The 27,998-nt window shown below is 56.2% G+C and overlaps 1 protein-coding gene and 5 long non-coding RNA genes across 22 annotated transcripts in view; 4 read left to right on the forward strand and 2 right to left on the reverse strand.

Moving 5' to 3' along the window:
* The first annotated feature begins 788 nt into the window (after positions 1–788).
* LOC127464760 (uncharacterized) lies at positions 789–1,732 on the forward strand. Of its 12 annotated transcripts, none has more exons than XR_007901589.1 (4): positions 789–1,163; positions 1,244–1,423; positions 1,484–1,563; positions 1,624–1,732. It is a non-coding gene; the product is annotated as an uncharacterized LOC127464760 (long non-coding RNA). The 12 variants fall into 12 exon arrangements; XR_007901592.1 differs by having other exon boundaries at positions 1,604–1,724; XR_007901588.1 differs by having other exon boundaries at positions 1,244–1,363; positions 1,404–1,563; positions 1,604–1,724.
* The window catches only part of LOC127464758 (eukaryotic translation initiation factor 3 subunit C-like), a 49,946-nt gene continuing 23,171 nt past the window's right edge, over positions 1,224–27,998 (reverse strand). The window contains exons 10-22 of the mRNA XM_051775242.1: positions 27,633–27,736; positions 24,770–24,911; positions 20,751–20,876; positions 19,935–20,028; positions 17,570–17,684; positions 16,186–16,398; positions 14,221–14,380; positions 11,495–11,858; positions 7,690–7,849; positions 5,130–5,195; positions 4,387–4,474; positions 3,741–3,903; positions 1,224–1,771 (exon numbers count right to left, since the gene is read on the reverse strand). Coding sequence (XP_051631202.1) covers positions 1,692–1,771; positions 3,741–3,903; positions 4,387–4,474; positions 5,130–5,195; positions 7,690–7,849; positions 11,495–11,858; positions 14,221–14,380; positions 16,186–16,398; positions 17,570–17,684; positions 19,935–20,028; positions 20,751–20,876; positions 24,770–24,911; positions 27,633–27,736 — 1,875 coding nt within the window. The 3' untranslated portion in view covers positions 1,224–1,691. The remainder of the gene's footprint in view (positions 1,772–3,740; positions 3,904–4,386; positions 4,475–5,129; positions 5,196–7,689; positions 7,850–11,494; positions 11,859–14,220; positions 14,381–16,185; positions 16,399–17,569; positions 17,685–19,934; positions 20,029–20,750; positions 20,877–24,769; positions 24,912–27,632; positions 27,737–27,998) is intronic.
* On the reverse strand, positions 6,124–7,476 carry LOC127464763 (uncharacterized). Its single transcript, XR_007901598.1, has 3 exons — positions 7,444–7,476; positions 7,066–7,135; positions 6,124–6,169 (listed from the first exon to the last, which is right to left on the reverse strand). It is a non-coding gene; the product is annotated as an uncharacterized LOC127464763 (long non-coding RNA).
* LOC127464761 (uncharacterized) lies at positions 8,916–9,907 on the forward strand. 2 transcript variants are annotated; one of them, XR_007901596.1, is made up of 3 exons: positions 8,916–9,089; positions 9,251–9,290; positions 9,672–9,907. It is a non-coding gene; the product is annotated as an uncharacterized LOC127464761 (long non-coding RNA). The 2 variants fall into 2 exon arrangements; XR_007901595.1 differs by having other exon boundaries at positions 8,916–9,069.
* LOC127464764 (uncharacterized) lies at positions 12,898–14,191 on the forward strand. 5 transcript variants are annotated; one of them, XR_007901603.1, is made up of 3 exons: positions 12,898–12,958; positions 13,610–13,642; positions 14,147–14,191. It is a non-coding gene; the product is annotated as an uncharacterized LOC127464764 (long non-coding RNA). The 5 variants fall into 5 exon arrangements; XR_007901599.1 differs by having other exon boundaries at positions 13,610–13,663; positions 14,147–14,170; XR_007901602.1 differs by lacking the exon at positions 14,147–14,191 and adding an exon at positions 14,054–14,079 and having other exon boundaries at positions 13,610–13,661.
* LOC127464762 (uncharacterized) lies at positions 15,240–17,148 on the forward strand. Its single transcript, XR_007901597.1, has 5 exons — positions 15,240–15,302; positions 15,542–15,621; positions 15,942–16,001; positions 16,786–16,874; positions 17,004–17,148. It is a non-coding gene; the product is annotated as an uncharacterized LOC127464762 (long non-coding RNA).

Below are 27,998 nucleotides of genomic sequence, written 5' to 3' on the forward strand. Positions count from 1 at the left end.
GGGGGACAAAATGGGGGAAAACTGTGAGGGGAGAAAATGGAGGAAAAATGTGAGGGGAGAAAATGGCGGCAAATTGTGAGGGGACAAAATGGAGGCAAATCCTGAGGGGAGAAAATGGCGGGAAACTGTGAGGGGAGAAAATGGCGGGAAAACCTGAGGGGACAAAATGGCGGCAAATCCTGAGGGGACAAAATGGGGGAAACTGTGAGGGGACAAAATGGAGGGAAAATGTGAGGGGAGAAAATGGGGGGAAAATGTGAGGGGAGAAAATGGGGGGAAAATGTGAGGGGAGAAAATGGAGGCAAATCATGAGGGGGACAAAATGGGGGAAACTGTGAGAGGACAAAATGGAGGTAAATCATGGAGGGACAAAATGGAGGTAAATCATGAGGGGACAAAATGGTGGGAAATTGTGAGGGGACAAAATGGAGGAAAAATGTGAGGGGACAAAATGGTGGGAAAACCCGAGGGGACAAAATGAGGGAAAATGTGAGGGGAGAAAATGGAGGGAAAATGTGAGGGGAGAAAAGGGAGGGAAAATGTGAGGGGAGAAAATGGAGGGAAAATGTGAGGGGAGAAAATGGGGGAAAATGTGAGGGGAGAAAAGGGAGGGAAAATGTGAGGGGACAAAATGGTGGGAAAACCCGAGGGGACAAAATGAGGGAAAATGTGAGGGGAGAAAATGGCGGGAAAACCTGAGGGGACAAAATGGTGGCAAATCCTGAGGGGACAAAATGGGGGAAACTGTGAGGGGATAAAATGGTGGGAAATCAAGAAGGGACAAAATGGGGGAAATTGTGAGAGGATAAAATGGTGGGAAAACCTGAGGGGACAAAATGGAGGGAAACTGTGAGGGGAGAAAATGGCGGGAAATCAAAGGGGACAAAATGGCGGCAAATCCTGAGGGGACAAAATGGCGGGAAACTGTGAGGGGACAAAACGGGGTCACTTATGGGGCGGGGAAGGGTTTTGGGGGGTCACTTATGGGGCAGCCCCTCCCCCGCCGCTCATTAACCAGCTTCCACGCCTCGTTAACGACCCGTTTATTAATTTTCAGCCGCGGCGGGACCCGATGTGGGGCAGGTGAGGGACCTGTGGGGCAGGTGAGGGGTCTGTGGGGCAGGTGAGGCCTCTATGGGGCAGTTGATGGTTCTGTGGGGCAGGTGAGGGATCTATGGGGCAGTTGATGGTTCTGTGGGGCAGGTAAGAGGCCTATAGGGCAGGTGAGGCCTCTGTGGGGCAGGTGAGGGATCTATGGGGCAGGTGAGGGATCTATGGGGCAGTTGATGGTTCTGTGGGACAGGTGAGGGGTCTGTGGGGCAGGTGAGGGATCTATGGGGCAGTTGATGGTTCTGTGGGGCAGGTGATGGTTCTGTGGCGCAGGTGAGGCCTCTCTGGGGCAGGTGATGGTTCTGTGGGGCAGGTGATGGTTCTGTGGGACAGGTGAGGGGTCTGTGGGGCAGGTGATGGATCTATGGGGCAGTTGATGGTTCTGTGGGGCAGGTGATGGTTCTGTGGGACAGGTGAGGCCTCTCTGGGGCAGTTGATGGTTCTGTGGGGCAGGTGATGGTTCTGTGGGACAGGTGAGGCCTCTCTGGGGCAGGTGATGGTTCTGTGGGGCAGGTGAGGGGTCTGTGGGGCAGGTGAGGCCTCTCTGGGGCAGGTGGGCCCCGCCGTGGGGCAGGTGTGGGTCAGTAGTTGCCGCGCTCCTGCCGGAAGCCGCCGCGTCTCAGGTACCCGTCGCCCTTGCGGTACCCGCCGTCCTTCTGGTCTGCGGGGCGGAGCCGGACAGGTGAGCGGGGGGCGGGGCCAGGGGTGCCCCAGGTGTGGCCCAGGTGTGCCCAGGTGTGTCAGATGTGCCCAGGTGTGCCCAGGTGTGGCCCAGGTGTGCCCAGGTATGTCCTAGGTGTGCCCAGGTGTGTCCCAGGTGTGCCCAGGTGTATGTCAGGTGTGCCCAGGTGCCCCCCAGGTGTGCCCACGTGTGTCCCAGGTGTGTGTCAGGTGTCCCCAGGTGTGCCCAGGTATGTCCCAGATGTGCCCAGGTGTGTGTCAGGTGTGCCCAGGTGCCCCCTAGGTGTGCCCAGGTGTATGTCAGGTGTCCCCAGGTGTCCCCAGGTGTCCCCAGGTGTGTCCCAGGTGTGTGCCCAGGTGTGTCCAGGTGTGTGTCAGGTGTCCCCAGGTGTGTCCCAGGTGTGCCAGGTGTGTCCCAGGTGTGCCCAGGTGTGTCCCAGGTGTGTCCCAGGTGTGCCCACATGCCCCCCAGGTGTGCCTGGGTGTGCCCAGGTATGGCCCAGGTATGGCCAGGTGTGTGTCAGGTGTGCCCAGGTGTGTGTCACGTGTACCGAGGTGCCCCCTAGGTATGCCCAGGTGTGTGTCAGGTGTGCCCAGGTATGTGTCAGGTGTGCCCAGGTGCCCCCAGGTGCCCCCCAGGTGTGCCCAGTTCCACCCCAGGTGTGCCCAGGTGTGCCCAGGTGCCCCCCAGGTGTACCCCAGCTATATCCCACATACCCCAGGTGCCCCCAGGTGTGCCCAGGTGCCCCCCAGGTGTATCCCAGCTACATCCCACGTACCCCAGGTGCCCCCCAGGTGCCCCCAGGTGCCCCCCAGGTGCCCCCCAGCTACATCCCACATACCCCAGGTGCCCCCAAATGTGCCCAGGTGCCCCCAGGTGTGCTCAGGTGCCCCCCAGGTGTACCCCAGCTATATCCCACATACCCCAGGTGCCCCCAGGTGTGCCCAGGTGCCCCCCAGGTGTACCCCAGATATATCCCACGTACCCCAGGTGCCCCCAGGTGTGCCCAGGTGCCCCCAGGTGTATCCCAGCTACATCCCACATACCCCAGGTGCCCCCCAGGTGTATCCCAGCTACATCCCACATACCCCAGGTGCCCCCCAGGTGTACCCCAGCTACATCCCACATACCCCAGGTGCCCCCCAGGTGCCCCCCAGGTGTACCCCAGCTACATCCCACATACCCCAGGTGCCCCCCAGGTGCCCCCCAGGTGTACCCCAGCCATATCCCACGTACCCCAGGTGCCCCCCAGGTGCCCCCCAGGTGTACCCCAGCTACATCCCACATACCCCAGGTGCCCCCAGCCCCACCCCAGCTCCCCCCCAGGTGTACCCCAGCTATATCCCACATACCCCAGGTGTGCCCAGGTGTACCCCAGCTACATCCCACGTGCCCCAAGTGCCCCCCAGGTGTGCCCAGGTGTACCCCAGGTGTACCCCAGCTACATCCCACATACCCCAGGTGCCCCCAGGTGTGCCCAGGTGCCCCCCAGGTGTACCCCAGCTATATCCCACATACCCCAGGTGCCCCCCAGGTGTGCCCAGGTGCCCCCCAGGTGTACCCCAGCTATATCCCACATACCCCAGGTGCCCCCAGGTGCCCCCAGGTGTGCCCAGGTGCCCCCCAGGTGTATCCCAGCTACATTCCACATACCCCAGGTGCCCCCCAGGTGCCCCCAGGTGCCCCCCAGGTGCCCCCCAGCTACATCCCACATACCCCAGGTGCCCCCAAATGTGCCCAGGTGCCCCCAGGTGTGCCCAGGTGCCCCCCAGGTGTACCCCAGCTATATCCCACATACCCCAGGTGCCCCCAGGTGTGCCCAGGTGCCCCCCAGGTGTACCCCAGCTACATCCCACATACCCCAGGCGCCCCCAGGTGCTCCCAGCTCCCCCCCAGGTGCCCCCATCTCCCCCCCAGGTGCCCCCCAGGTGTGCCCAGGTGCGCTCACCCCGGAAGTACCCCCCGTAGGCGCCCTGGCGCTGGTCGAGGACGCGCTCGTTGTTCTCCACCAGGTTGCCCAGCTTCTCGGCCAGCTGCAGCGCCAGGTTCTGCGTCGCCGTCGGCTCCGTCCGGTGCATCATCACCGTCGCCGTCGGCTGGTCCAGCGACGCCTGGCACCGGGAGGGCGTGGCCAGGTGAGCCACGCCCACCCCCGACACACCTGGGCCACAGGTAACCCCAGAACCACCCCATGACCACCCCAGGTGTGTCTCAAAATGCTCCTCCCCTCTTCTCTCCGCTCTCTGGTTGGTCCAGGGATGTCTGAAGGGCGTGGCCAGGTGAGCCACGCCCACACCTGGTCACACCTGGGCCACAGGTAACCCCAAAACAGCCCCGCGACCACCCCAGGTGTGTCTCAAGGTGTTCCTCCCCTCCCTTCTCTCCGCTCTCTGGTTGGGCCACGGACAGCAAGGGGGCGTGGCCAGGTGAGCCACACCCACCCCCCGGCACACCTGTGCCACAGGTAACCCCAAAACCACCCCAAACTTACCCCAAATCTCCCCAATTTCCCCCAACCCTTTGCCCCTCACCCCGCCCCTCCCCTCACCTGCCCCGCCCAGGCCACGCCCCCCCCCAGGCCCCGCCCCCCTCACCATGAGCTCCTCCCCGATGATCATCTTGCTGATGATGCCGTGCACCGTGGGCAGGTCCAGCTCAAACATGGCCGCCAGCGTCTCCATGCTAGTGAGGGAGGGGGGGCGGGGTCACCGGGGCCACGCCCACCACACCTGGGCCACGCCCAGCCCACCTGGGAGCGGCCACGCCCACTCCCGACCCCGCCCAGGTGAGTGGCTGTAGGTCAAATATGGCCGCCTATGCTAATGAGGGAGAGTGGGCGGGGTCAGAGGGGCCACGCCCACCTCACCTGGGCCACGCCCACCTCACCTGGACCACGCCCAGCCCACCTGGGAGCGGCCACGCCCACCCCAAACCCCGCCCAGGTGAGTGGCTGTAGGTCAAACATGGCCGCCTATGCTAATGAGGGAGGGTGGGCGTGGTCACCGGGGCCACGCCCACCACACCTGGGCCACGCCCAGCTCACCTGGGAGTGGCCACGCCCACCCCAAACCACACCCAGGTGAGCGGCTGTAGATCAAATATGGCCGCCTATGCTAATGACGGAGGGTGGGTGTGGTCACTGTGGCCACGCCCCCCACACCTGGGCCACGCCCAGCCCACCTGGGAGCGGCCACGCCCACCCCAAACCCCGCCCAGGTGAGTGGTTGTAGGTCAAATATGGCCGCCTATGCTAATGAGGGAGGGTGGGCGGGGTCAGAGGGGCCACGCCCCCCACACCTGGGCATGGCCACGCCCCCCCAGGCCACGCCCCCCGTACCTGATGGAGTCGTAGACGCTGCTGTAGGTGAACAGGTAGGTGCGGAGGGACTCCTCCTGGATCTTCCTGCGGAGGGACCGAGTGACCACTGAGTGACCACCGAGTGACCACCGAGTGACCACCGAGTGACCACTGAGTGACCACTGAGTGACCACTGTGACCACTGAGTGACCACTGACCACTGAGTGACCACTGAGTGACCACTGAGTGACCACTGAGCACTGAGTGACCACTGACCACTGAGTGACCACAGAGTGACCACGGAGTGACCCATGGAGTGACCCGTGGAGTGACCCAATGACCCATGGATTGAACATGGAATGACCCACTGACCAACCCATGGAGTGACCACGGACTGACCCATGGACTCACCCATGGAGTGACCCATTGACTGACCCATGGAGTGACCCAATGACCCATGGACTGACCCATGGATTAACCATGGAGTGACCCATTGACCAACCCATGGACTGACCCATGGACTGACCATGGACTGACCCCTGGACTGACCCCTGGACTGACCCACTGACCACCCCCTGGACTGACCCCTGGACTGACCCCTGACCAACCCATGGATTGACCCATGGATTGACCCATGGACTGACCCATGGAGTGACCCAATGACCCATAGATTAACCATGGAGTGACCCATTGACCAACCCATGGAGTGACCCATTGACTGACCCATGGACTCACCCATGGAGTGACCCATTGACCAACCCATGGATTGACCCACTGACTGACCCCTGGACTGACCCAATGACCCATAGATTAACCATGGACTGACCCATGGACTGACCCATGGACTGACCCATTGACCAACCCATAGAGTGACCCCTGGACTGACCCACTGACCAACCCATAGAGTGACCCCTGGACTGACCCAATGACCCCTGGATTAACCATGGACTGACCCACTGACCAACCCATGGAGTGACCCATTGACCAACCCATGGACTGACCATGGACTGACCCACTGACCAACCCATGGACTGACCCATTGATTGACCCCTGGAGTGACCCAATGACCCATGGAGTGACTCACTGACCAACCCATGGAGTGACCCATGGACCAACCCATGGATTGACCACGGACTGACCCACGGACTGGCCCCTGGAGTTACCCATGGAGTGACCCCTGGAGTGACCCACTGACCAACCCCTGGACTGACCCACTGACCAACCCATGGATTAACCACAGACTGACCCACTGACCGCCCCACGGACTGACCCCTGGAGTTACCCATGGACTGACCCATGGACTGACCCATTGACCAACCCCTGGACTGACCCATGGACTGACCCCTGGAGTGACCCACTGACCAACCCATGGACTGACCCATTGACCAACCCATGGATTGACCATGGACTGACCATGGACTGACCCATTGACTGACCCATTGACCAACCCATGGACTGACCCATGGATTGACCCATGGACTCACCCATGGATTGACCCATTGATTGACCCTTGGAATGACCCAATGACCCATGGACTGACCCATGGACTGACCCATGGACTGACCCCTGGAGTGACCCACTGACCAACCCATGGAATGACCCATTGACCAACCCATGGATTGACCATGGATTGACCCATGGAGTGACCCAATGACCCCATAGACTGACCCATTGACCAACCCATGGATTGACCCATTGATTGACCCATAGATTGACCCAATGACCCATGGACTGACCCATTGACCAACCCATGGACTGACCATGGACTGACCATGGACTGACCCATTGACTGACCCATGGACTGACCCCTGGACTGACCACTGACCGCCCCCTGGACTGACCCATGGAGTGACCCATGGAGTGACCCATTGACTGACCCATGGAATGACCCTTGGATTGACCACGGATTGACCCATTGACCAACTCATGGACTGACCCCTGGAGTGACCCATTGACCAACCCATGGATTAACCACTGACTGACCCCTGGACTGACCCAATGACCCATGGATTGACCACGGACTGACCCATGGACTGACCCATGGACTGACCCATTGACCAACCCATGGAGTGACCCATTGACTGACCCATGGAATGACCCCTGGATTGACCACGGATTGACCCATGGACTCACCCATGAATTGACCCATTGATTGACCCTTGGAATGACCCAATGACCCATGGACTGACCCATGGACTGACCCATGGACTGACCCCTGGAGTGACCCACTGACCAACCCATGGACTGACCCATTGACCAACCCATGGATTGACCATGGATTGACCCATGGAGTGACCCAATGACCCCATAGACTGACCCATTGACCAACCCATGGATTGACCCATTGATTGACCCATGGATTGACCCAATGACCCATGGACTGACCCATGGATTAACCATGGACTGACCCATTGACCAACCCATGGATTGACCACAGACTGACCCACGGACTGACCCCTGGAGTTACCCATGGACTGACCCATGGATTGACCCATGGAGTGACCCAATCACCCATGGACTGACCCATTGACCAACCCATGGACTGACCCCCCTCCCGCCCCCCTCCAGGCCCCCCGCTGCCCCGCCGCGTGCCCCTCACCTGACGAGCATGGCGCGCACCTGGTCGGCCTCGGGGAACAGGTCCCAGACCTTCCCGTTCATCTTCTCGTTGACGACGTAGCGGTGGCAGCGCCGCCAGTCCCCCGTCTTCATGGCCTTGGACGCCGCCACCACGTGCTCCCGCATCGACTCCGGCGGGCCTGGGGGGCACCGGGGGGCGGTTAGGGGGCTGGGGGGCAGTTAGGGGGCTGGGGGGCGGTTAGGGGGCTGGGGGAACGAGTTAGGGGGTGAGGGACTGAGTTATGGGGTGAGGAACCAAGTTAGGGGGTGAGGGACCAGGTTATGGGGTGAGGGACCGGGTTATGGGGTGAGGAACCACTTATGGGGTGAGGGACCGAGTTATGGGGTGAGGGACTGAGTTATGGGGTGAGGAACCAAGTTAGGGGGTAAGGGACCAGGTTATGGGGTGAGGGACCGGGTTATGGGGTGAGGAACCACTTATGGGGTGAGGGACTGAGTTATGGGGTGAGGGACCGGGTTATGGGGTGAGGGACCAGGTTATGGGGTGAGGGACCGGGTTATGGGGTGAGGAACCACTTATGGGGCTGGAGAACCTGGTTATGGGGTGAACAACCAAGTTATGGGGTTGAGAAACTACTTATGGGGCTGAAGGAACGAGTTATGGGGTGAGGGACTGAGTTATGGGGTGAGGGACCGGGTTATGGGGTGAGGAACCACTTATGGGGCTGGAGAACCTGGTTATGGGGTGAACAACCAAGTTATGGGGTTGAGAAACTACTTATGGGGCTGAAGGAACGAGTTATGGGGTGAGGGACTGAGTTATGGGGTGAGGGACCGAGTTATGGGGTGAGGGACCGAGTTATGGGGTGAGGGACCGGGTTATGGGGTGAGGAACCAAGTTATGGGGTGAGAAACTACTTATGGGGCTGAAGGAACGAGTTATGGGGTGAGGGACTGAGTTATGGGGTGAGGAACCAAGTTAGGGGGTAAGGGACCAGGTTATGGGGTGAGGGACCAGGTTATGGGGTGAGGGACCGGGTTATGGGGTGAGGAACCACTTATGGGGCTGGAGAACCTGGTTATGGGGTGAACAACCAAGTTATGGGGTTGAGAAACTACTTATGGGGCTGAAGGACCGAGTTATGGGGTGAGGGACTGAGTTATGGGGTGAGGGACTGAGTTATGGGGTGAGGGACCGAGTTATGGGGTGAGGGACTGAGTTACGGGGTGAGGGACCGGGTTATGGGGTGAGGAACCAAGTTATGGGGTGAGAAACTACTTATGGGGCTGAAGGAACGAGTTATGGGGTGAGGGACTGAGTTATGGGGTGAGGGACCGGGTTATGGGGTGAGGGACTGAGTTATGGGGTGAGGGACCGAGTTATGGGGTGAGGAACCAAGTTATGGGGTGAGGGACTGAGTTATGGGGTGAGGGACTGAGTTATGGGGCTGAAGAATGAAGTTATGGGGTGAGGAACCGGGTTATGGGGTGAGGGACCGAGTTATGGGGTGAGGAATCACTTATGGGGTTGAAGAATGAAGTTATGGGGTGAGGAACCGAGTTATGGGGTGGGGAACCAGGTTATGGGGTGAGGAACCGAGTTATGGGGTGAGGGACTGAGTTATGGGGTGAGGAACCAGGTTATGGGGTGAAGAACCAAGTTATGGGGCTGAAGAATGAAGTTATGGGGTGAGGGACTGAGTTATGGGGTGAGGAACCAAGATACGGGGTGAGGGACCAGTTATGGAGCTCATGGAGCAAGTTATGGGATGAGAAGCCACTTATGGGGCTGAAGGACCAAGATATGGGGTGAAGAACCAAGTTATGGGGTGAGGAACCAGTTATGGGGCTGGAGAACCTGGTTATGGGGTGAGGGACCAGTTAGGGGGTTGAAGGATGAAGTTATGGGGTGAGGAACCAGTTATGGGGCTGGAGAACCTGGTTATGGGGTGAGGGACCAGTTAGGGGGTTGAAGGATGAAGTTATGGGGTGAGGAACCAGGTTATGGAGGAGAAGAACCAAGTTATGGGGTGAGGAACCAGTTATGGGGTTGAAGGACCAGTTATGGGGTTGAAGGACCAAGTTAGGGGGTGAGGAACCAGGTTATGGGGGGAAGAACCAAGTTATGGAGCTCATGGACCAAGTTATGGGGTGAAGAACCACTTATGGGGCTGAAGGACCAAGTTATGGGGTGAGGAACCAGGTTATGGGGTGAGGAACCAGTTATAGGGTTGAAGAACCAGTTATGGGGTGAGGAATCACTTATGGGGCTGAAGGACCAAGTTATGGGGTGAAGGACCAAGTTATGGGGTGAGGAACCAGTTATGGGGCTGGAGAACCTGGTTACGGGGTGAGGAGCCACTTATGGGGCTGAACAACCAGTTACGGGGCGAGCAACCAAGCCGCGGATCAGAACCAACTTCTGGACCCGAACCACCAAACCCAACCCCTCAACCCCAACCCCACCGACCACAAAACCCCCAAACTTTCCACCCCAAAACCCAACTTTTGAGTCCCAATGACCAACCATCACCTGAGGAACCTCAAGGTGAAGAAGAACCAACTTATGGGGTGGAACCACCAAACCAAGACCGGGAAAACCAAGTTATGGGTCCAAACCACCAACTTTTGGGTCAGAAACACCAATTTTTGGGTCCCAACAACCAACTAACAAATCATGATGACCAACCGTGGTCTGAGGATCCTCAACCTGAAGAACCACCAACTTATGGGGCAGAACCACCAAACCAAGACCAGGAAACCAAACTTATGGACCAGAAAACCCAACTTTCGACCCTAAACCTCCAACTTTTGGGTCTGAGTGACCAACCGTGGTCTGAGGAACCTCAAGGTGAAGAAGAACCACCAACCTGCAGGGTGGAACCACCAAACCAACACCTCAAACCCAAACTTATGGACCAGAAAACCCAACTTTTGAGTCCCAATGACCAACCATCACCTGAGGAACCTCAAGGTGAAGAAGAACCAACTTATGGGGCGGAACCACCAAACCAAGACTGGAAAAACCAACTTATGGACCAAAAAAACCCAACTTTTGAGTCCCAATGACCAACCGTTGCCTGTGGAACCTCAAGGTGAAGAACCACCAACTTATGGGGCTGAACCACCAAACCAAGACCGGAAAAACCAACTTATGGACCAGAAAACCCAACTTTTGGGCCAGAAGAACCAACTTTTGGGTCACAATGACCAACCATCACCTGAGGAACCTCAACCTGAAGAAGAACCAACTTATGGGGCCGAACCACCAAACCAAGACCAGGAAAACCAACTCATGGACCAGAAAACCCAACTTTCGACCCCAAACCCCCAACTTTTGAGTCCTAATGACCAACCATCACCTGAGGAACCTCAAGGTGAAGAAAAACCAACTTATGGGGCGGAACCACCAAACCAAGACTGGGAAAACCAAGTTATGGGTCCAAACCACCAACTTTTGGGTCAGAACACCCAATTTTTGGGTCTGAGTGACCAAATTCCGTATCCCAGTGACCAACCAGGGCTGAGGAACCTCAAGGCGAAGAACCACCAACTTATGGGGCGGAACCACCAAACCAACACCAGAAAAACCAACTTATGGGGCGGAACCACCAAACCAAGACCGGAAAAACCAACTTATGGGGCGGAACCACCAAACCAAGACCGGAAAAACCAACTTATGGGGCGGAACCACCAAACCAACACCAGAAAAACCAACTTATGGGGCCGATCCACCAAACCCAACACCTCAACCCCAACCCCACCGACCAAAAACCCAACTTTTTCACCCCAAAACCCCCCCGCCTTGTCCTCCTCCTCCTCACCGAGCAGGGGCTGCCTCTCCCCCACCCTGAGCTGGTGGTGGAACTGCTTGCTGATCATCCTCCGCCGGGCGTCGAACTCGTGGGCGGCCATGTAGGGGATCTCCAGCAGCATGGCCGCCACCAGGTAGACGCACTCCAGGAGCTCCAGGTTGACGTGCATGTGGAAGGGCACCTGGCGGCGCTTCTCCACCTTCTCCTGCTCCGCGTTGCGCTCCTGGAGGCTCCGGAGCAGCAGCCCCTGGCCCAGCAGCTCCTTGGCCCGGCCGGACGACTGGATGTCCAGCAGGGCGTTGTGGGCGTCCTTGATCAGCCCCTGGCGGAAGGCGCAGATGCCCAGCTGGACCATGGTGCGGTTGTAGAGGATCTGGGGGGGGACAGGTGAGCCACAGGTGAGCCACAGGTGAGGGACAGGTGAGTCCTGTCCAGCCCCACCCACCCCCAGCTGGACCATGGTGCGGTTGTAGAGGATCTGGGGGGGGGACAGGTGAGGGGCAGGTGAGGTCAAATCACCTGGACAGGTGAGTTTTGACCAGCCCCGCCCACCCCCAGCTGGACCGTGGTGCGGTTGTAGAGGATCTGGGGGGGGGACAGGTGAGGGGCAGGTGAGCCACAGGTGAGTCCTGACCACCCCTGGTGAGTCCTGCCCACTCCTGACTAGCACAGGTGAGTCCTGTCCAGCCCCACCCACCCCCAGCTGGACCATGGTGCGGTTGTAGAGGATCTGGGGGGGGGACAGGTGAGGGGCAGGTGAGGGGCAGGTGAGCCACAGGTGAGTCCTGACCATCTCGGAGCAGCACAGGTGTGTCATGTGTTTACCTGGACAGGTGTGACCCCACACTGACCAACCCAGGTGAGTCCTGTCCAGCCCCACCCACCCCCAGCTGGACCATGGTGCGGTTGTAGAGGATCTGGGGGGGGACAGGTGAGGTCAGGTCACCTGGACAGGTGAGTTCTGTCCACCTCTGGTGAGTCCTGTCCAGCCCCGCCCACCCCCAGCTGGACCATGGTGCGGTTGTAGAGGATCTGGGGGGGACAGGTGAGGGACAGGTGAGGTCAAATCACCTGGACAGGTGAGTTTTGACCAGCCCCGCCCACCCCCAGCTGGACCATGGTGCGGTTGTAGAGGATCTGGGGGGGGACAGGTGAGGGACAGGTGAGCCACAGGTGAGTCCTGACCACCCCTGGTGAGTCCTGCCCACCCCTGACTAGCACAGGTGAGTCGTGTCCAGCCCCACCCACCCCCAGCTGGACCATGGTGCGGTTGTAGAGGATCTGGGGGGGGACAGGTGAGCCACAGGTGAGCCACAGGTGAGTCCTGCCCACTCCTGACTAGCACAGGTGAGTCCTGTCCATCCCCGCCCAGCCCCAGCTGGACCATGGTGCGGTTGTAGAGGATCTGAAGGGGGACAGGTGAGGGGCAGGTGAGGTCAGGTCACCTGGACAGGTGAGTTCTGCCCACCCCTGGTGAGTCCTGACTAGCACAGGTGAGTTCTGTCCAGCCCCACCCACCCCCAGCTGGACCATGGTGCGGTTGTAGAGGATCTGGGGGGGGGACAGGTGAGCCACAGGTGAGGGGTAGGTGAGGTCAGGTCACCTGGACAGGTGAGTTCTGACTGTCTCAGAGCAGCACAGGTGAGTTTTGACCAGCCCCACCCACCCCCAGCTGGACCATGGTGCGGTTGTAGAGGATCTGGGGGGGGGACAGGTGAGCCACAGGTGAGGGACAGGTGAGGGGCAGGTGAGCCACAGGTGAGTTTTAACCAGCCCTGACCACCCCTGACTAGCACAGGTGAGTCCTGTCCATCCCCACCCACCCCCAGCTGGACCATGGTGCGGTTGTAGAGGATCTGGGGGGGGACAGGTGAGGGACAGGTGAGGTCAAATCACCTGGACAGGTGAGTTTTGACCAGCCCCACCCACCCCCAGCTGGACCATGGTGTGGTTGTAGAGGATCTGGGGGGGGGACAGGTGAGGGGCAGGTGAGGTCAGGTCACCTGGACAGGTGAGTTCTGACCCCCCCAGGTGTGCCTCACCTGCACAGGTGGGTCTGCGTGCTGGATGTTGTCCTGCAGGTGCGACATGAGCCCCCCCAGGTGTGTGTCTCACCCCCCCCAGGTGTGTCTCACCTGCCCAGGTGAGTTCCCAGGTGTGTGTCTCACCCCCCCAGGTGTGTGTTTACCTGCCCAGGTGTGTGTCTCACCCCCCCAGGTGTGTGTTTACCTGCCCAGGTGTGTGTCTCACCCCCCCAGGTGTGTGTCTCACCCCCCCAGGTGTGCCTCACCTGCACAGGTGGGTCTGCGTGCTGGATGTTGTCCTGCAGGTGCGACATGAGCCTCCCCAGGTGTGTGTTTTACCCCCCCAGGTGTGTGTTTTACCCTCCCAGGTGTGTGTTTACCTGCCCAGGTGTGTGTTTTACCCCCCCAGGTGTGTGTCTCACCCCCCCAGGTGCATCTCACCTGCCCAGGTGAGTTCCCAGGTGTGTGTTTTACCCCTCCAGGTGTGTGTTTTACCCCCCAGGTGTGTGTCTCACCCCCCCAGGTGTGTGTTTTACCCTCCCAGGTGTGTGTCTCACCCCCCCAGGTGTGTGTCTCACCTCCCCAGGTGTGTCTCACCTGCCCAGGTGAGTTCCCAGGTGTGTGTTTTACCCCCCAGGTGTGTCTCACCCCCCCAGGTGTGTGTCTCACCCCCCCAGGTGTGTGTCTCACCCCCCCAGGTGTGTGCCTCACCTGCACAGGTGGGTCTGCGTGCTGGATGTTGTCCTGCAGGTGCGACATGAGCATGAGGTCGCGGGCGCGGTACCAGCGGCTGTGCAGGGCGTGGTGGTAGATGTGGCACAGGATGGCGCAGGTGCGGATCCGGTCCGTGCGGTCCTTGGCGTACACGAACCTGCCCAGGTGAGGCGGGAGAGGGCAGGTGAGGGCCTCGGGGGGCAGGTGAGAGCCTCAGGGGACAGGTGAGACCACCCCAGATAAATTAGAACCTCCTGGCACAGGTGAGACACTCAGGGGACAGGTGAGACCACTCTGGGACAGGTGAGACAGGTGAGACTCTCAGGGGGCAGGTGAGGGCCTCAGGGGGCAAGTGAGAGCATCCCGGATAAATTAGAACTCCCTGGGACAGGTGAGACCCTCAGGGGACAGGTGAGAGTGCCCTGGGACAGGTGAGACAAGTGAGAGCCTCGGGGGACAGGTGAGACACTCAGGGGACAGGTGAGACCACCCCGGGCAAGTTAGAAACTCCAGGGACAGGTGAGACCAGCCTAGGACAGGTGAGACACTCAGGGGACAGGTGAGAGCCTCGGGGGACAGGTAAGAGACTCAGGGGACAGGTGAGAGCACCCTGGGACAGGTGAGACCCTCAGGGGACAGGTGAGAGCCTCAGGGGACAGGTGGGACAGTCAGGGGACAGGTGAGAGCCTCAGGGGACAGGTGAGACCACCCTGGGACAGGTGAGACCACCCTGGGACAGGTGAGAGCCTCAGGGGACAGGTGAGACACTCAGATGACAGGTGAGACACTCAGGGAACAGGTGAGACACTCAGGGGACAGGTGAGAGCATCAGGGGACAGGTGAGACCACCCTGGGACAGGTGAGACCCTCAAGGGACAGGTGAGACCCTCATGGGACAGGTGAGACACTCAGGGGGCAGGTGAGGGCCTCAGGAGGCAGGTGGGACACTCAGGGGACAGGTGAGACCACCCTGGGACAGGTGAGGGCCTCGGGGGACAGGTGAGACCCTCCTGGGACAGGTGAGACACTCAGGGGACAGGTGAGACCACCCTGGGACAGGTGAGACCCTCATGAGACAGGTGAGACCACCCTGGGACAAGTAGGACACTACGGGACAGGTGAGAGCCTCAGGGGACAGGTGAGAGCGTCAGGGGACAGGTGAGACCACCCTGGGACAGGTGAGACCCTCAGGGGACAGGTGAGAGCGCCCTGGGACAGGTGAGACACTCAGGGGACAGGTGAGACCCTCAGGGGACAGGTGAGACCACCCTGGGACAGGTGAGACACTCAGATGACAGGTGAGACACTCAGGGAACAGGTGAGACCCTCAGGGGACAGGTGAGACCCTCCTGGGACAGGTGAGACCCTCAGGGGACAGGTGAGACCACCCTGGGACAGGTGAGACCACCTTGAGACAGGTGAGAGCCTCAGGGGACAGGTGAGACACTCAGGGGACAGGTGAGACCACCCTGGGACAGGTGAGAGCCTCAGGGGACAGGTGAAACACTCAGATGACAGGTGAGACACTCAGGGAACAGGTGAGACACTCAGGGGACAGGTGAGACTCTCGGGGGACAGGTGAGACCACCCTGGGACAGGTGAGACCACCCTGGGACAGGTGAGAGCCTCAGGGGACAGGTGAGACACTCAGATGACAGGTGAGACACTCAGGGAACAGGTGAGACACTCAGGGGACAGGTGAGAGCATCAGGGGACAGGTGAGACCACCCTGGGACAGGTGAGACCCTCAGGGGACAGGTGAGACCCTCCTGGGACAGGTGAGACCCTCAGGGGACAGGTGAGACCACCCTGGGACAGGTGAGACCACCTTGAGACAGGTGAGAGCCTCAGGGGACAGGTGAGACACTCAGGGGACAGGTGAGACCCTCAGGGGACAGGTGAGACAGGTGAGACACTCAGGGACAGGTGAGCCCTGCCCCCCCAGGTGAGCCCCGCCCTCACCTGCACAGCCTCTCCATCAGCGCCTCCGAGTCTTCCTCCTCCTCCTCCTCCTCCTCCGGCCCCGCCTTCACCTGCGGCGGCTCCGCCCCCTCAGGCCCCGCCCCGGCGCTCACCTGGGCAGGTGAGGCGTCCTCGGCCCCGCCCTTGGCCGGCGCAGGCCCCTCCCCCTTGCGCCGGGAGCCGTAGTCGAACTTGTAGTAGGTGTGGAGCACCCTGGGACAGGTGAGACAGGTGAGAGCCTCAGGGGACAGGTGAGACCCTCAGGGGACAGGTGAGACAGGTGAGAGCCTCAGGGGACAGGTGAGACACTCAGGGGACAGGTGAGAGCCTCAGGGGACAGGTGAGAGCCTCAGGGGACAGGTGAGACCTCCCTGGGACAGGTGAGACCACCCTGAGACAGGTGAGATGCTCAGGGGACAGGTGAGGCCACTCTGGGACAGGTGAGACCTTCTTGGGACAGGTGAGACACTCAGGGGACAGGTGAGACCCTCACGGGACAGGTGAGAGCCTCAGGGGACAGGTGAGAGCCTCAGGGGACAGGTGAGACCACCCTGGGACAGGTGAGAGCCTCAGGGGACAGGTGAGACCACCCTGAGACAGGTGAGACCCTCATTGACCAGGTGAGACACTCAAGGGACAGGTGAGACCTCCCTGGGACAGGTGAGACAGGTGAGAGCCTCAGGGGACAGGTGAGACCACCCTGAGACAGGTGAGACCCTCATTGACCAGGTGAGACACTCAAGGGACAGGTGAGACCTCCCTGGGACAGGTGAGACAGGTGAGAGCCTCAGGGGACAGGTGAGACCACCCTGGGACAGGTGAGACCACCCTGGGACAGGTGAGACCCTCCTGGGACAGGTCAGACCCTCAGGGGACAGGTGAGACCCCCCTGGGACAGGTGAGACCACCCTGGGATAGGTGAGACCCTCCTGGGACAGGTGAGACCTCCCTAGGACAAGTGAGACCCTCATTGACCAAGTGAGACCCTCTGGGACAGGTGAGACCCTCAGGGGACAGGTGAGACCTCCCTGGGACAGGTGAGACCCTCAGGGGACAGGTGACACCCTCCTAGGATAGGTGAGACCCTCAGGGGACAGGTGAGACCCTCCTGAGACAGGTGACACCCTCCCAGGACAGGTGAGACCCTCCCTGCCCAAGTAACACACCTGCAGGGACGCCCCTCCCCCCCTGGCCCCGCCCCCGGCCCCGCCCCCGGCCCCGCCCCGCCCTCACCTGCACAGGTAGACCCCGCAGGCCCCCCCTGGCCCCGCCCCCGGCCCCGCCCCGCCCTCACCTGCGCAGGTAGACCCTGCAGAGCTCCTCGGGGCTGCCCTTGCCCTGCAGGTAACCCCTGGCCCCGCCCCTGGCCCCGCCCCGCCCTCACCTGCGCAGGTAGACCCTGCAGAGCTCCTCGGGGCTGCCCTTGCCCTGCAGGTAGCGCTGGAGCCGCGCGATGATGGCGCAGACCCGGCCCTCGTCCTTCAGGTGCTCCACGTACTCTGGGGGGGGGGGACACACACACCTGGGGCTCACCTGGGGCTCACCTGGGGCTCAGGTGAGTCACCTGTGCCGCCGGAACCCCCCTGGATCTAGGGGAAGCCCCCCAGGTAACAACCAGGTGACCCCTCAGGTGAAGACCTTGGACCCAGGTGATGCTCCAGGGAGTTTGGAGGCTCACCTGGACACACCTGGACACACCTGGAGCTCACCTGGACACACCTGGGGCTCACCTGGGGCTCAGGTGAGTCACCTGTGCCACGGGAACCCCCCCAGGTAACGACCAGGTGACCCTCAGGTGACCCCTCAGGTGAAGACCTCGGACCCAGATGATGCTCCAGGGACTCTGGGGACTCACCTGGACACACCTGGACACACCTGGAGCTCACCTGGGGCTCACCTGGGGCTCAGGTGAGTCACCTGTGCCACGGGAACCCCCCAAGGTAACAACCAGGTGACCCCCCAGGTGAGAGATCTGAGGCCAGGTGACGCTCCAGGGACTTTGGGGGCTCACCTGGACACACCTGGACACACCTGGGGCTCACCTGGGGCTCAGGTGAGTCACCTGTGCCACGGGAACCCCTCGAAACCCCCCCAAAGACCCCCCAAAAACTCCTCAAAGCTGCCCCAAAACCCTCCAAAGAGACCCCAAAAATCCCAAAATCCCCCCCAACCCCCCCAAAACCTCCTCAAAGACCCCCCAAACCCCCCCAGGTGAGGGTCCCACCTGTCCCTCAGGTGCTCCAGGTGACCCTTGGGGGGGTCTCAGCCCCCAAAGACCCCCCAGAGACCCCCCAAAACCCCCCCAAAAATCCCCCAAGACCCCAAAATCCCCCCGAAACCTCCACAAAACCCCCTCAAAGACCCCCCAAACCCCTTCAGGACCCCCCAGGTGAGGGTCCCACCTGTCCCTCAGGTGCTCCAGGTGACCCTTGGGGGGGTCTCAGCCCCCAAACCCCCCCAAAGACCCCCCAAAACCCCCCAAAAACCCCTCAAAGAGACCCCAAAAATCCCCCAAAACCCTCCAAAGACCCCAAAATACTCCCCAAAGACCCCCCAAACCCCCCCAGGTGAGGGTCCCACCTGTCCCTCAGGTGCTCCAGGTGAGTCCTGGGGGGGTCTCAGCCCCCAAAGACCCCCCAGAGACCCCCCAAAAATCCCAAAATCCCCCCAAAAAATCCCCCAAGATCCCAAAAATCCCCCCTAAAACCCCCTCAAAGACCCCCCAGACCCCTCCAGGACCCCCCAGGTGAGGGTCTCACCTGTCCCTCAGGTGCTCCAGGTGAGCCCTGGGGGGTCTCAGCCCCCAAACCCCCCCAGGGACCCCCCAAAATCCCCCAAAACCCCTCAAAGAGACCCCAAAATCCCCCCAAAACCTCCACAAAACCCTCTCAAAGACCCCAAAAACCTCCCCAAAGACCCCCCAAACCCCCCCAGGTGAGGGTCCCACCTGTCCCTCAGGTGCTCCAGGTGACCCCTTGGGGGGGTCTCAGCCCCCAAACCCCCAGAGACCCCCCAAAACCCCCAAAAACCCCTCAAAGAGACCCCAAAAATCCCCCCTAAAACCCCCCAAAAACCTCCCCAAAGACCCCCCAAACCCCCCCAGGTGAGGGCCCCACCTGTCCCTCAGGTGCTCCAGGTGACCCTTGGGGGTGGTCTCAGCCCCCAAACCCCCCCAGAGACCCCCAAAAACCCCAAAATCCCCCCAAAAAATCCCCCAAGACCCCAAAATCCCCCTAAAACCCCCAAAAACCTCCCCAAAGACCCCCCAAACCCCTTCAGGACCCCCCAGGTGAGGGTCCCACCTGTCCCTCATGTGCTCCAGGTGACCCTTGGGGGGGTCTCAGCCCTCAAACCCCCCCAAAGACCCCCCAAAACCCCCCAAAAACCCCTCAAAGAGACCCCAAAAATCCCCCAAAACCCTCCAAAGACCCCAAAAATCTCCCCAAAGACCCCCCAAACCCCCCAGGTGAGGGTCCCACCTGTCCCTCAGGTGCTCCAGGTGACCCCTTGGGGGCGGTCTCAGCCCCCAAACCCCCCAGGGACCCCCCAAAAAACCCAAAATCCCCCCAAAAAATCCCCCAAGATCCCAAAAATCCCCCCTAAAACCCCCCAAAAACCCCCTCAAAGACCCCAAAGACCCCCCAAACCCCCCCAGGTGAGGGTCCCACCTGTCCCTCAGGTGCTCCAGGTGACCCTTGGGGGGGTCTCAGCCCCCAAACCCCCCCAGGGACCCCCCAAAATGTGCTCACCCTGGGAGTGGGGGTCTGTGTTCTGCATGATCTTGGTGAACTCCTCGTCCATCCGCTCCACCAGGGTCAGGACACACCCCCGGACTCGGTAGGGCTGCAAATTTGGGGGGGTGAGACCCCAAAAAACCCCCCAGAGACCCCCAAAAATCCAGAGAGACCCAAAAACCCCACAAAGATCCCCCCAAATCCAGAGAAACCCCCAAAAATCCACCCTGACCCACAGAGACTCCCAAAAACCCCACAGAGAGACCCCCAAAAACCCACAGAGACCCCCAAAAATTCACAGAGACCCCCAAAAATCCACCCTGACCCACAGAGACCCCCAAAAACCCACAGAGACCCCCAAAATTAATCCTGACCCACAGAGACCCCCAAAACCCCACAGAGATCCCCCTGGGATCCCCCCAAGGACCCCAAACCCCCCTCCCAGCCCCATAACTGATTCCAACCCCCCCAGCCCCATAACTGACCCCAATCCCCCCCATAACTGACCCAAAAACCCCTCCCAGCCCCATAACTGACCCCAATCCACCCCATAACCAACCCAAACTGCCCCATAACCAACCCCAAACCCCTCCCAGCCCCATAAGTGACCCCAAACTGCCCCATAAGTGACCCCAAACCCCCTTCCTGCCCCCTAAATGACCTCAAACCCCCTCCCAACCCCATAACTGACCCCAAACTGCCCCATAAGTGACCCCAAATCCCCCTCCCAGCCCCATAACTGACCCCAAATCCCCCTCCCAGCCCCATAACTGACCCCAAAACCCCCTCCCAACCCCACAGATCCTCCCCTCAGCCCCATAAGTCCCGGACCTGCTCGGGGTTGTTGAGGTTCTCCGACTCCTCCAGGACGTTCTCGCCCACGAAGATCTCGGGGTGGGCAAAGAGCAGCTCCAGCAGCTCCTCGATGCAGCCCAGGCACTTCTGCCACAGCTCAGGCTGTGGGGCAGGACCCACACATCACCCCCTGCCCCATAGATCGGTCTCTGCCCCATAGATCCACCCCCTTCCCCATAGATCAGTCCCTGCCCCATAGATCAGCCCCAAAACCTGGGCTCTGACCCACAGATTGGTCTCAGAAGTTGGGGTGTGACCCACAGATTGGGTCCTGCCCCATAGATCCACCCCCTGCCCCATAGATCAGTTCCTGACCCATAAACCGGGGTCTGACCCATTAATCGGGGTCTGACCCATAGAATGGCCCCAAAAACTGGGCTCTGACCCATAGACCAGCCCCTGCCCCATAGATTGGTCCCTGACCCATAGATCAACTCCTGACCCATAGATTGGGGTCTGACCCATAGAACGGCCCCAAAACCTGGGCTCTGACCCACAGATTGGTCTCAGAAGTTGGGGTGTGACCCACAGATTGGGTCCTGCCCCACAGATCCACCCCCTGCCCCATAGATCAGTCCCTGACCCATAGATCAGTTCCTGACCCATCAATCGGGGTCTGACCCATAGAATGGCCCCAAAAACTGGGCTCTGACCCATAGATGAGTTTCACAAATTGGGGTCTGACCCATAGACCAGCCCCTGCCCCATAGATTGGTCCCTGACCCATAGATCAGTCCCTGACCCATAAATCAGGGTCTGACCCATAGATCAGCCCCAAAACCTGGGCTCTGACCCACAGATTGGTCTCAGAAGTTGGGGTGTGACCCACAGATTGGGTCTTGCCCCACAGATCCACCCCCTGCCCCATAGATCAGTCCCTGACCCATAGATTGGGCCCTGACCCACAGATTGGTCTCAGAAGTTGGGGTGTGACCCACAGATTGGGTCCTGCCCCATAGATCCACCCCCTGACCCATAGATCAGTCCCTGACCCATAGATGGGTCCCTGCCCCACAGATTTTGGGGTGGGCAAAGAGCAGCTCCAGCAGCTCCTCGATGCAGCCCAGGCACTTCTGCCACAGCTCAGGCTGTGGGGCAGGACCCACACATCACCCCCTGCCCCATAGATCAGTCCCTGACCCATAGATCAACTCCTGACCCATAGATCAGTCCCTGCCCCATAGATCCACCCCCAGACCCATAGATCGGGGCATTTAATTCCCCTTTAATCCCCATTTAACCCCTCCAAACATAATTAAATCCCATTTATTCCCCCTTTAACCCCCTCCAAACCCCAATTAAATCCCATTTAACCCCCTTTTACTCCCAATAAATCCCATTTATTCCCCATTTAACCCCCTTTAACCCCCTCCAAACCCCACTAAACCCCCTTTATTCCCCATTTAACCCCTAAAAACCCAAATAAATCCCATTTAACCCCCATTAAACCCCCTCAAAACCCAAATAAATCCCATTTATTTTCCATTTACCCCCCTCAAAACCCAAATAAATCCCATTTATTCCCCATTTAACCCCCTTAAAACCCAATTAAATCCCATTTATCCCCCATTTACTCCCCTCAAAACTCAAATAAATTCCATTTTCTCCCCATTTAACCCCCCTTTAGCCCCCATTTAACCCCCTCAAAACCCAATTAAATCCCATTTATTCCCCATTTAATCCCCATCTAACCCCCTTAAAACCCAATTAAATCCCATTTAAATCCCATTTAACCCCCCATTAAATCCCATTTATCCTCCTTAAAACCCAATTAAATCCCATTTAAATCCCATTTTACCCCCTCAAAACCCAAATAAATCCCATTTATTTTCCATTTAACCCCCTTAAAACCCAATTAAATCCCATTTATCCCCCATTTACTCCCCTCAAAACTCAAATAAATCCCATTTTTTCCCCATTTAACCCCCTTTAGCCCCCATTTAACCCCCTCAAAACCCAATTAAATCCCATTTAACCCCCATTAAACCCCCTCAAAACCCAAATAAATCCCATTTATTCCCCATTTAACCCCCTTAAAACCCAATTAAATCCCATTTATCCCCCATTTACTCCCCTCAAAACTCAAATAAATTCCATTTTTTCCCCATTTAACCCCCTTTAGCCCCCATTTAACCCCCTCAAAACCCAATTAAATCCCATTTATTCCCCATTTAATCCCCATCTAACCCCCTTAAAACCCAATTAAATCCCATTTATTCCCCATTTAATCCCCATCTAACCCCCTTAAAACCCAATTAAATCCCATTTAAATCCTATTTAACCCCCCATTAAATCCCATTTATCCTCCTTAAAACCCAATTAAATCCCATTTAAATCCCATTTTACCCCCTCAAAACCCAAATAAATCCCATTTATTCCCCATTTAACCCCCTTTAACCCCCATTTAACCCCCTTAAAACCCAAACAAATCCCATTTAATTCCCGTTTAACCCCCTAAAAACCCCAATAAATCCCATTTAACCCCCTTTAATCCCCATTAAATCCCATTTATTCTCCATTTAACCCCCTCAAAACCCCATTAAATCCCATTTATCCCCCATTTAACCCCCTTTAAATCTCAATTAAATCCCATTTAAATCCCCTTTAACCCCCTCCAAACCCCACTAAACCCCCTTTATTCCCCATTTAACCCCTAAAAACCCAAATAAATCCCATTTATTCCCCATTTAACCCCCTTAAAACCCAATTAAATCCCATTTATCCCCCATTTACTCTCCTCAAAACTCAAATAAATCCCATTTATTCCCCATTTAACCCCCTTAAAACTCAATAAATCCCATTTATCCCCCATTTACTCCCCTCAAAACTCAAATAAATTCCATTTTTTCCCCATTTAACCCCCTTTAGCCCCCATTTAACCCCCTCAAAACCCAATTAAATCCCATTTATTCCCCATTTAATCCCCATCTAACCCCCTTAAAACCCAATTAAATCCCATTTAAATCCCATTTAACCCCCCATTAAATCCCATTTATCCTCCTTAAAACCCAATTAAATCCCATTTAAATCCCCATTTACCCCCCTCCAAACCCCAATAAATCCCATTTATTCCCCATTTAACCCCCTTTAACCCCCATTTAACCCCCTTAAAACCCAAACAAATCCCATTTAATTCCCGTTTAACCCCCTAAAAACCCCAATAAATCTCATTTAACCCCCTTTAACCCCCTTTAATCCCCATTAAATCCCATTTATTCTCCATTTAACCCCCTTTAACCCCCATTAAATCTCAATTAAATCCCATTTAAATCCCCTTTAACCCCAATAAATCCCATTTATTCTCCATTTAATCCCCTATTAAATCCCATTTATCCTCCTTAAAACCCAATTAAACCCCATTTAATACCCATTTAAACCCCATTAAATCCCATTTAACCCCCATTAACCCCCCTTTATCCCCCATTAAATCCCATTTATTCCCCATTTAACCCCCTTTATCCCCCATTAAATCCCATTTATTCCCCATTTAACCCCCTTTAACCCCCATTAAATCTCAATTAAATCCCATTTGAATCCATTTATTCCCCATTTAACCCCCATTTAACCCCCTTAAAACCCAAATAAATCCCATTTAATTCCCGTTTAACCCCCTAAAAACCCCAATAAATCCCATTTAACCCCCTTTAATCCCCATTAAATCCCATTTATTCTCCATTTATCCCCCTCAAAACCCAATTAAATCCCATTTATCCCCCATTTAACCCTCTTTAACCCCCATTAAATCCCAATTAAATCCCATTTAAATCCATTTATTCCCCATTTAACCCCCTTTAACCCCCAATAAATCCCATTTAATTCCCGTTTAACCCCCTAAAAACCCCAATAAATCCCATTTAACCCCCTTTAACCCCCATTAAATCCCAATTAAATCCCATTTAAATCCCATTTATTCCCCATTTAACCCCCTTTAACCCCCATTAAATCCCAATTAAATCCCCTTTAACCCCCTTTAACCCCCAATAAATCCCCTTTACCTTCATGTAGGCGGCCAGGTTGGGGTTGTAGTCGTAGAGCGAGGCCACGATGTTGAATTTGATCTTCAGCTCCAGGGGCACCCCCAGGTTGTGCTCGTGGGCCACCGACACCAGGTGCTGCAGCAGCTCGATCTGGGCCGCCCTGGGGGGCCACAAAACCACCAAAACCCGCCTTTTTCGCCCCGAAATCGGGCTTTGTGACCCCAAAAACCCCCAAAATCGGCCTTTGTGACCCCAAAAACCCCCAAAATTGGACTTTTTCACCGCAAAACCCACCAAAATTAGCCTTTTCTGACCCAAAAATGGCCCAAAATCAGCCTTTTTCACCCCAAAATTGGGCCTTATGACCCCAAAAACCCCCAAAATCAGCTTTTTTCACCCCCAAAACCCCCAAAATGGGACTTTTCGACCCCCAAAGCCCCCAAAATCCGCCTTTTTCACCCCAAAATCGGACTCTTCGACCCCAAAAACCCCCAAAATCGGCCTTTTTTGCCCCAAAATCGGGCTTTGTGACCCCAAAAACCCCCAAAATTGGACTTTTTGACCCCAAAAACCCCCAAAATCTGCCTTTTTCACCCCAAAATTGGACTTTTTCACCCCAAAATCAGACTCTTCGACCCCAAAAACCCCCAAAATTAGCCTTTTCTGACCCAAAAATGCCCCAAAATTGGCCTTTTTTGCCCCGAAATTGGGCTCTTTCACCCCAAAACCCCCCAAAATTAGCCTTTTCTGACCCAAAAATGCCCCAAAATCCGCCTTTTTCACCCCAAAATCGGACTCTTCGACCCCAAAAAGCCCCAAAACCGGCCTTTTTCACCCCAAAATCGGGCTTTGTGACCCCCCAAAACCCAAAAACTGGCCTTTTTGACCCCAAAAAGTCCCAAAATTGGCATTTTTGACCCCCAAAACACCCCAAAATCAGCTTTTTTCACCCCAATATCGGCCTTTTTCACCCCAAAATCTGCTTTTTCCACCCCAAAATTGGTCTTTTCAACCCCAAAATTGGCCTTTTTCACCCCAAAATCGGACTCTTCGACCCCAAAAACCACCAAAATTGGCCTTTTCGACCCCAAAAACCCCCAAAATTAGCCTTTTCTGACCCAAAAATGCCCCAAAATCAGCCTTTTTCACCCCCAAATCGGAGTTTGTGACCCCAAAAACCCCCAAAATCGGCCTTTTTCACCCCAAAATTGGACTTTTTGACCCCAAAACCCCCCAAGATTGGCCTTTTTGACCCCCCAAAACCCCCAAAATTCAAGTTTTTGACCCCAAAACCCACCAAAATTGGCCTTTTCCACCCCAAAATCAGCTTTTTTCACCCCAAAATCGGACTTTTTGACCCCAAAAACCCCCAAAATTGGCCTTTTTTTACCCCAAAAATCCCATTTTTTTCCCCCCAAAAATCCCCATTTTCCCCCCAAAAAATCCCAATTTTTTCCCCCCAAAATCCCAATTTTTCACCCCAAAAACCCCCATTTTCCCCCAAAAAATCCCATTTTTTTACCCAAAAAATCCCCATTTTTCCCCCCAAAAATCCCATTTTTTCCCCCCCAAAAATCCCATTTTTTCCCCCCAAAAAACCCCTTTTTTTCCCCAAAAAATCCCATTTCCCCCCCCTCAAAAATCCCATTTTTTTCCCCCAAAAATCCCATTTTTTCCCTTAATTTTTGGAGGATTTTTTCCCCCCAAAAATCCCATTTTCTCCCCCCAAAAATCCCCATTTTCCCCCCAAAAAATCCCAATTTTTTCCCCCCAAAATCCCAATTTTTTCCCCAAAAATCCCATTTTTTCCCATATTTTTAGGGATTTTTTCCCCCCAAAAAATCCCATTTTTTTCCCCCAAAAATCCCATTTTTTCTCTTAATTTTTTGAGGACTTTTCCCCCCAAAATCCCATTTTTTTCCCCCAAAAATCCCATTTTTTCCCTTAATTTTTGGAGGATTTTTCCCCCAAAAAATCCCATTTTTCCCCAAATTTTTGGGGGATTTTTCCCCCCAAAAAAATCCATTTTCCCCTCAAAAATCCCATTTTTTTCCCCCAAAAATCCCATTTTTTCCCTTAATTTTTGGAGGATTTTTTCCCCCCAAAAATCCCATTTTCTCCCCCCAAAAATCCCCATTTTCCCCCCAAAAAATCCCCATTTTTCCCCCCAAAAAATCCCATTTTTCCCCCCAAAAATCCCATTTTTTTCCATATTTTTAGGGATTTTTTCTCCCCAAAAATCCCATTTTTCCCCCAAAAAATCCCATTTTTCCCTTAATTTTTGGGGGATTTTTCCCCCAAAAAATCCCAATTTTCCCCCCAAAAATCCCCATTTTCCCCCCAAAAATCCCCATTTTTTCCCTCAAAAATCCCCATTTTTCCCCCCAAAAATCCCATTTTTTTCCCCCAAAAATCCCATTTTTTCCCTTAATTTTTTAGGGATTTTTCCCCCAAAAATCCCATTTTTCCCCAAATTTTTGGGGGATTTTTCCCCCCAAAAAAATCCATTTTCCCCCCAAAAATCCCCATTTTTCCCCCCAAAAATCCCATTTTTTCCCTTAATTTTTGGAGGATTTTTTCCCCTAAAATCCCCCAAAAATCCCCATTTTTCCCCCAAAAAATCCCCCTTTTTCCCCCCAAAAATCCCATTTTTTTCCCCCAAAAATCCCATTTTTTCTCTTAATTTTTTGAGGATTTTTTCCCCCAAAAATCCCAATTTTTTCCCCAAAAATCCCATTTTTTCCCTTAATTTTTTAGGGATTTTTCCCCCCAAAAATCCCATTTTCCCCCAATTTTTTGTAGGATTTTTCCCCCAAAAATCCCCATTTTTCCCCCCAACCCCCTTTTTGCCCAAAACCCCGTTTTTTCCCCCCAAACCCACCTGTCGGTTCCCTTTTTCCCCCGGGCCTGAAGGATCTCGTTGAGTTTCTTCACCACCAACCCCACGGTGATCTCGGTGCCCTTCGCGAACATCTTCGGCTTCTCCTGCCAAAAGCACCCAAAATCACCCCAAAATCACCCCAAAATCACCCAAAATCACCCCAAAATCAACATTTTTCACCCCCAAATCAGCTTTTTCACCCCAAAATTAGGATTTTTCACCCCAAAATCAGTGGGTTTTACCCCAAAAATCAGCCTTTTCACCCCAAAATTAGGATTTTTCACCCCAAAAATCACTTTTTTCACTCTAAAATCAGCATTTTTAACCCCAAAATTAGTATTTTTCACCTCAAAAATCACTTTTTTC

Source organism: Manacus candei, unplaced genomic scaffold, assembly GCF_025592945.1.
Source record: "Manacus candei isolate 608988 ecotype Guabito, Panama unplaced genomic scaffold, ASM2559294v1 h1tg000268l, whole genome shotgun sequence".
Taxonomy (NCBI): Eukaryota; Metazoa; Chordata; class Aves; order Passeriformes; family Pipridae; genus Manacus; species Manacus candei.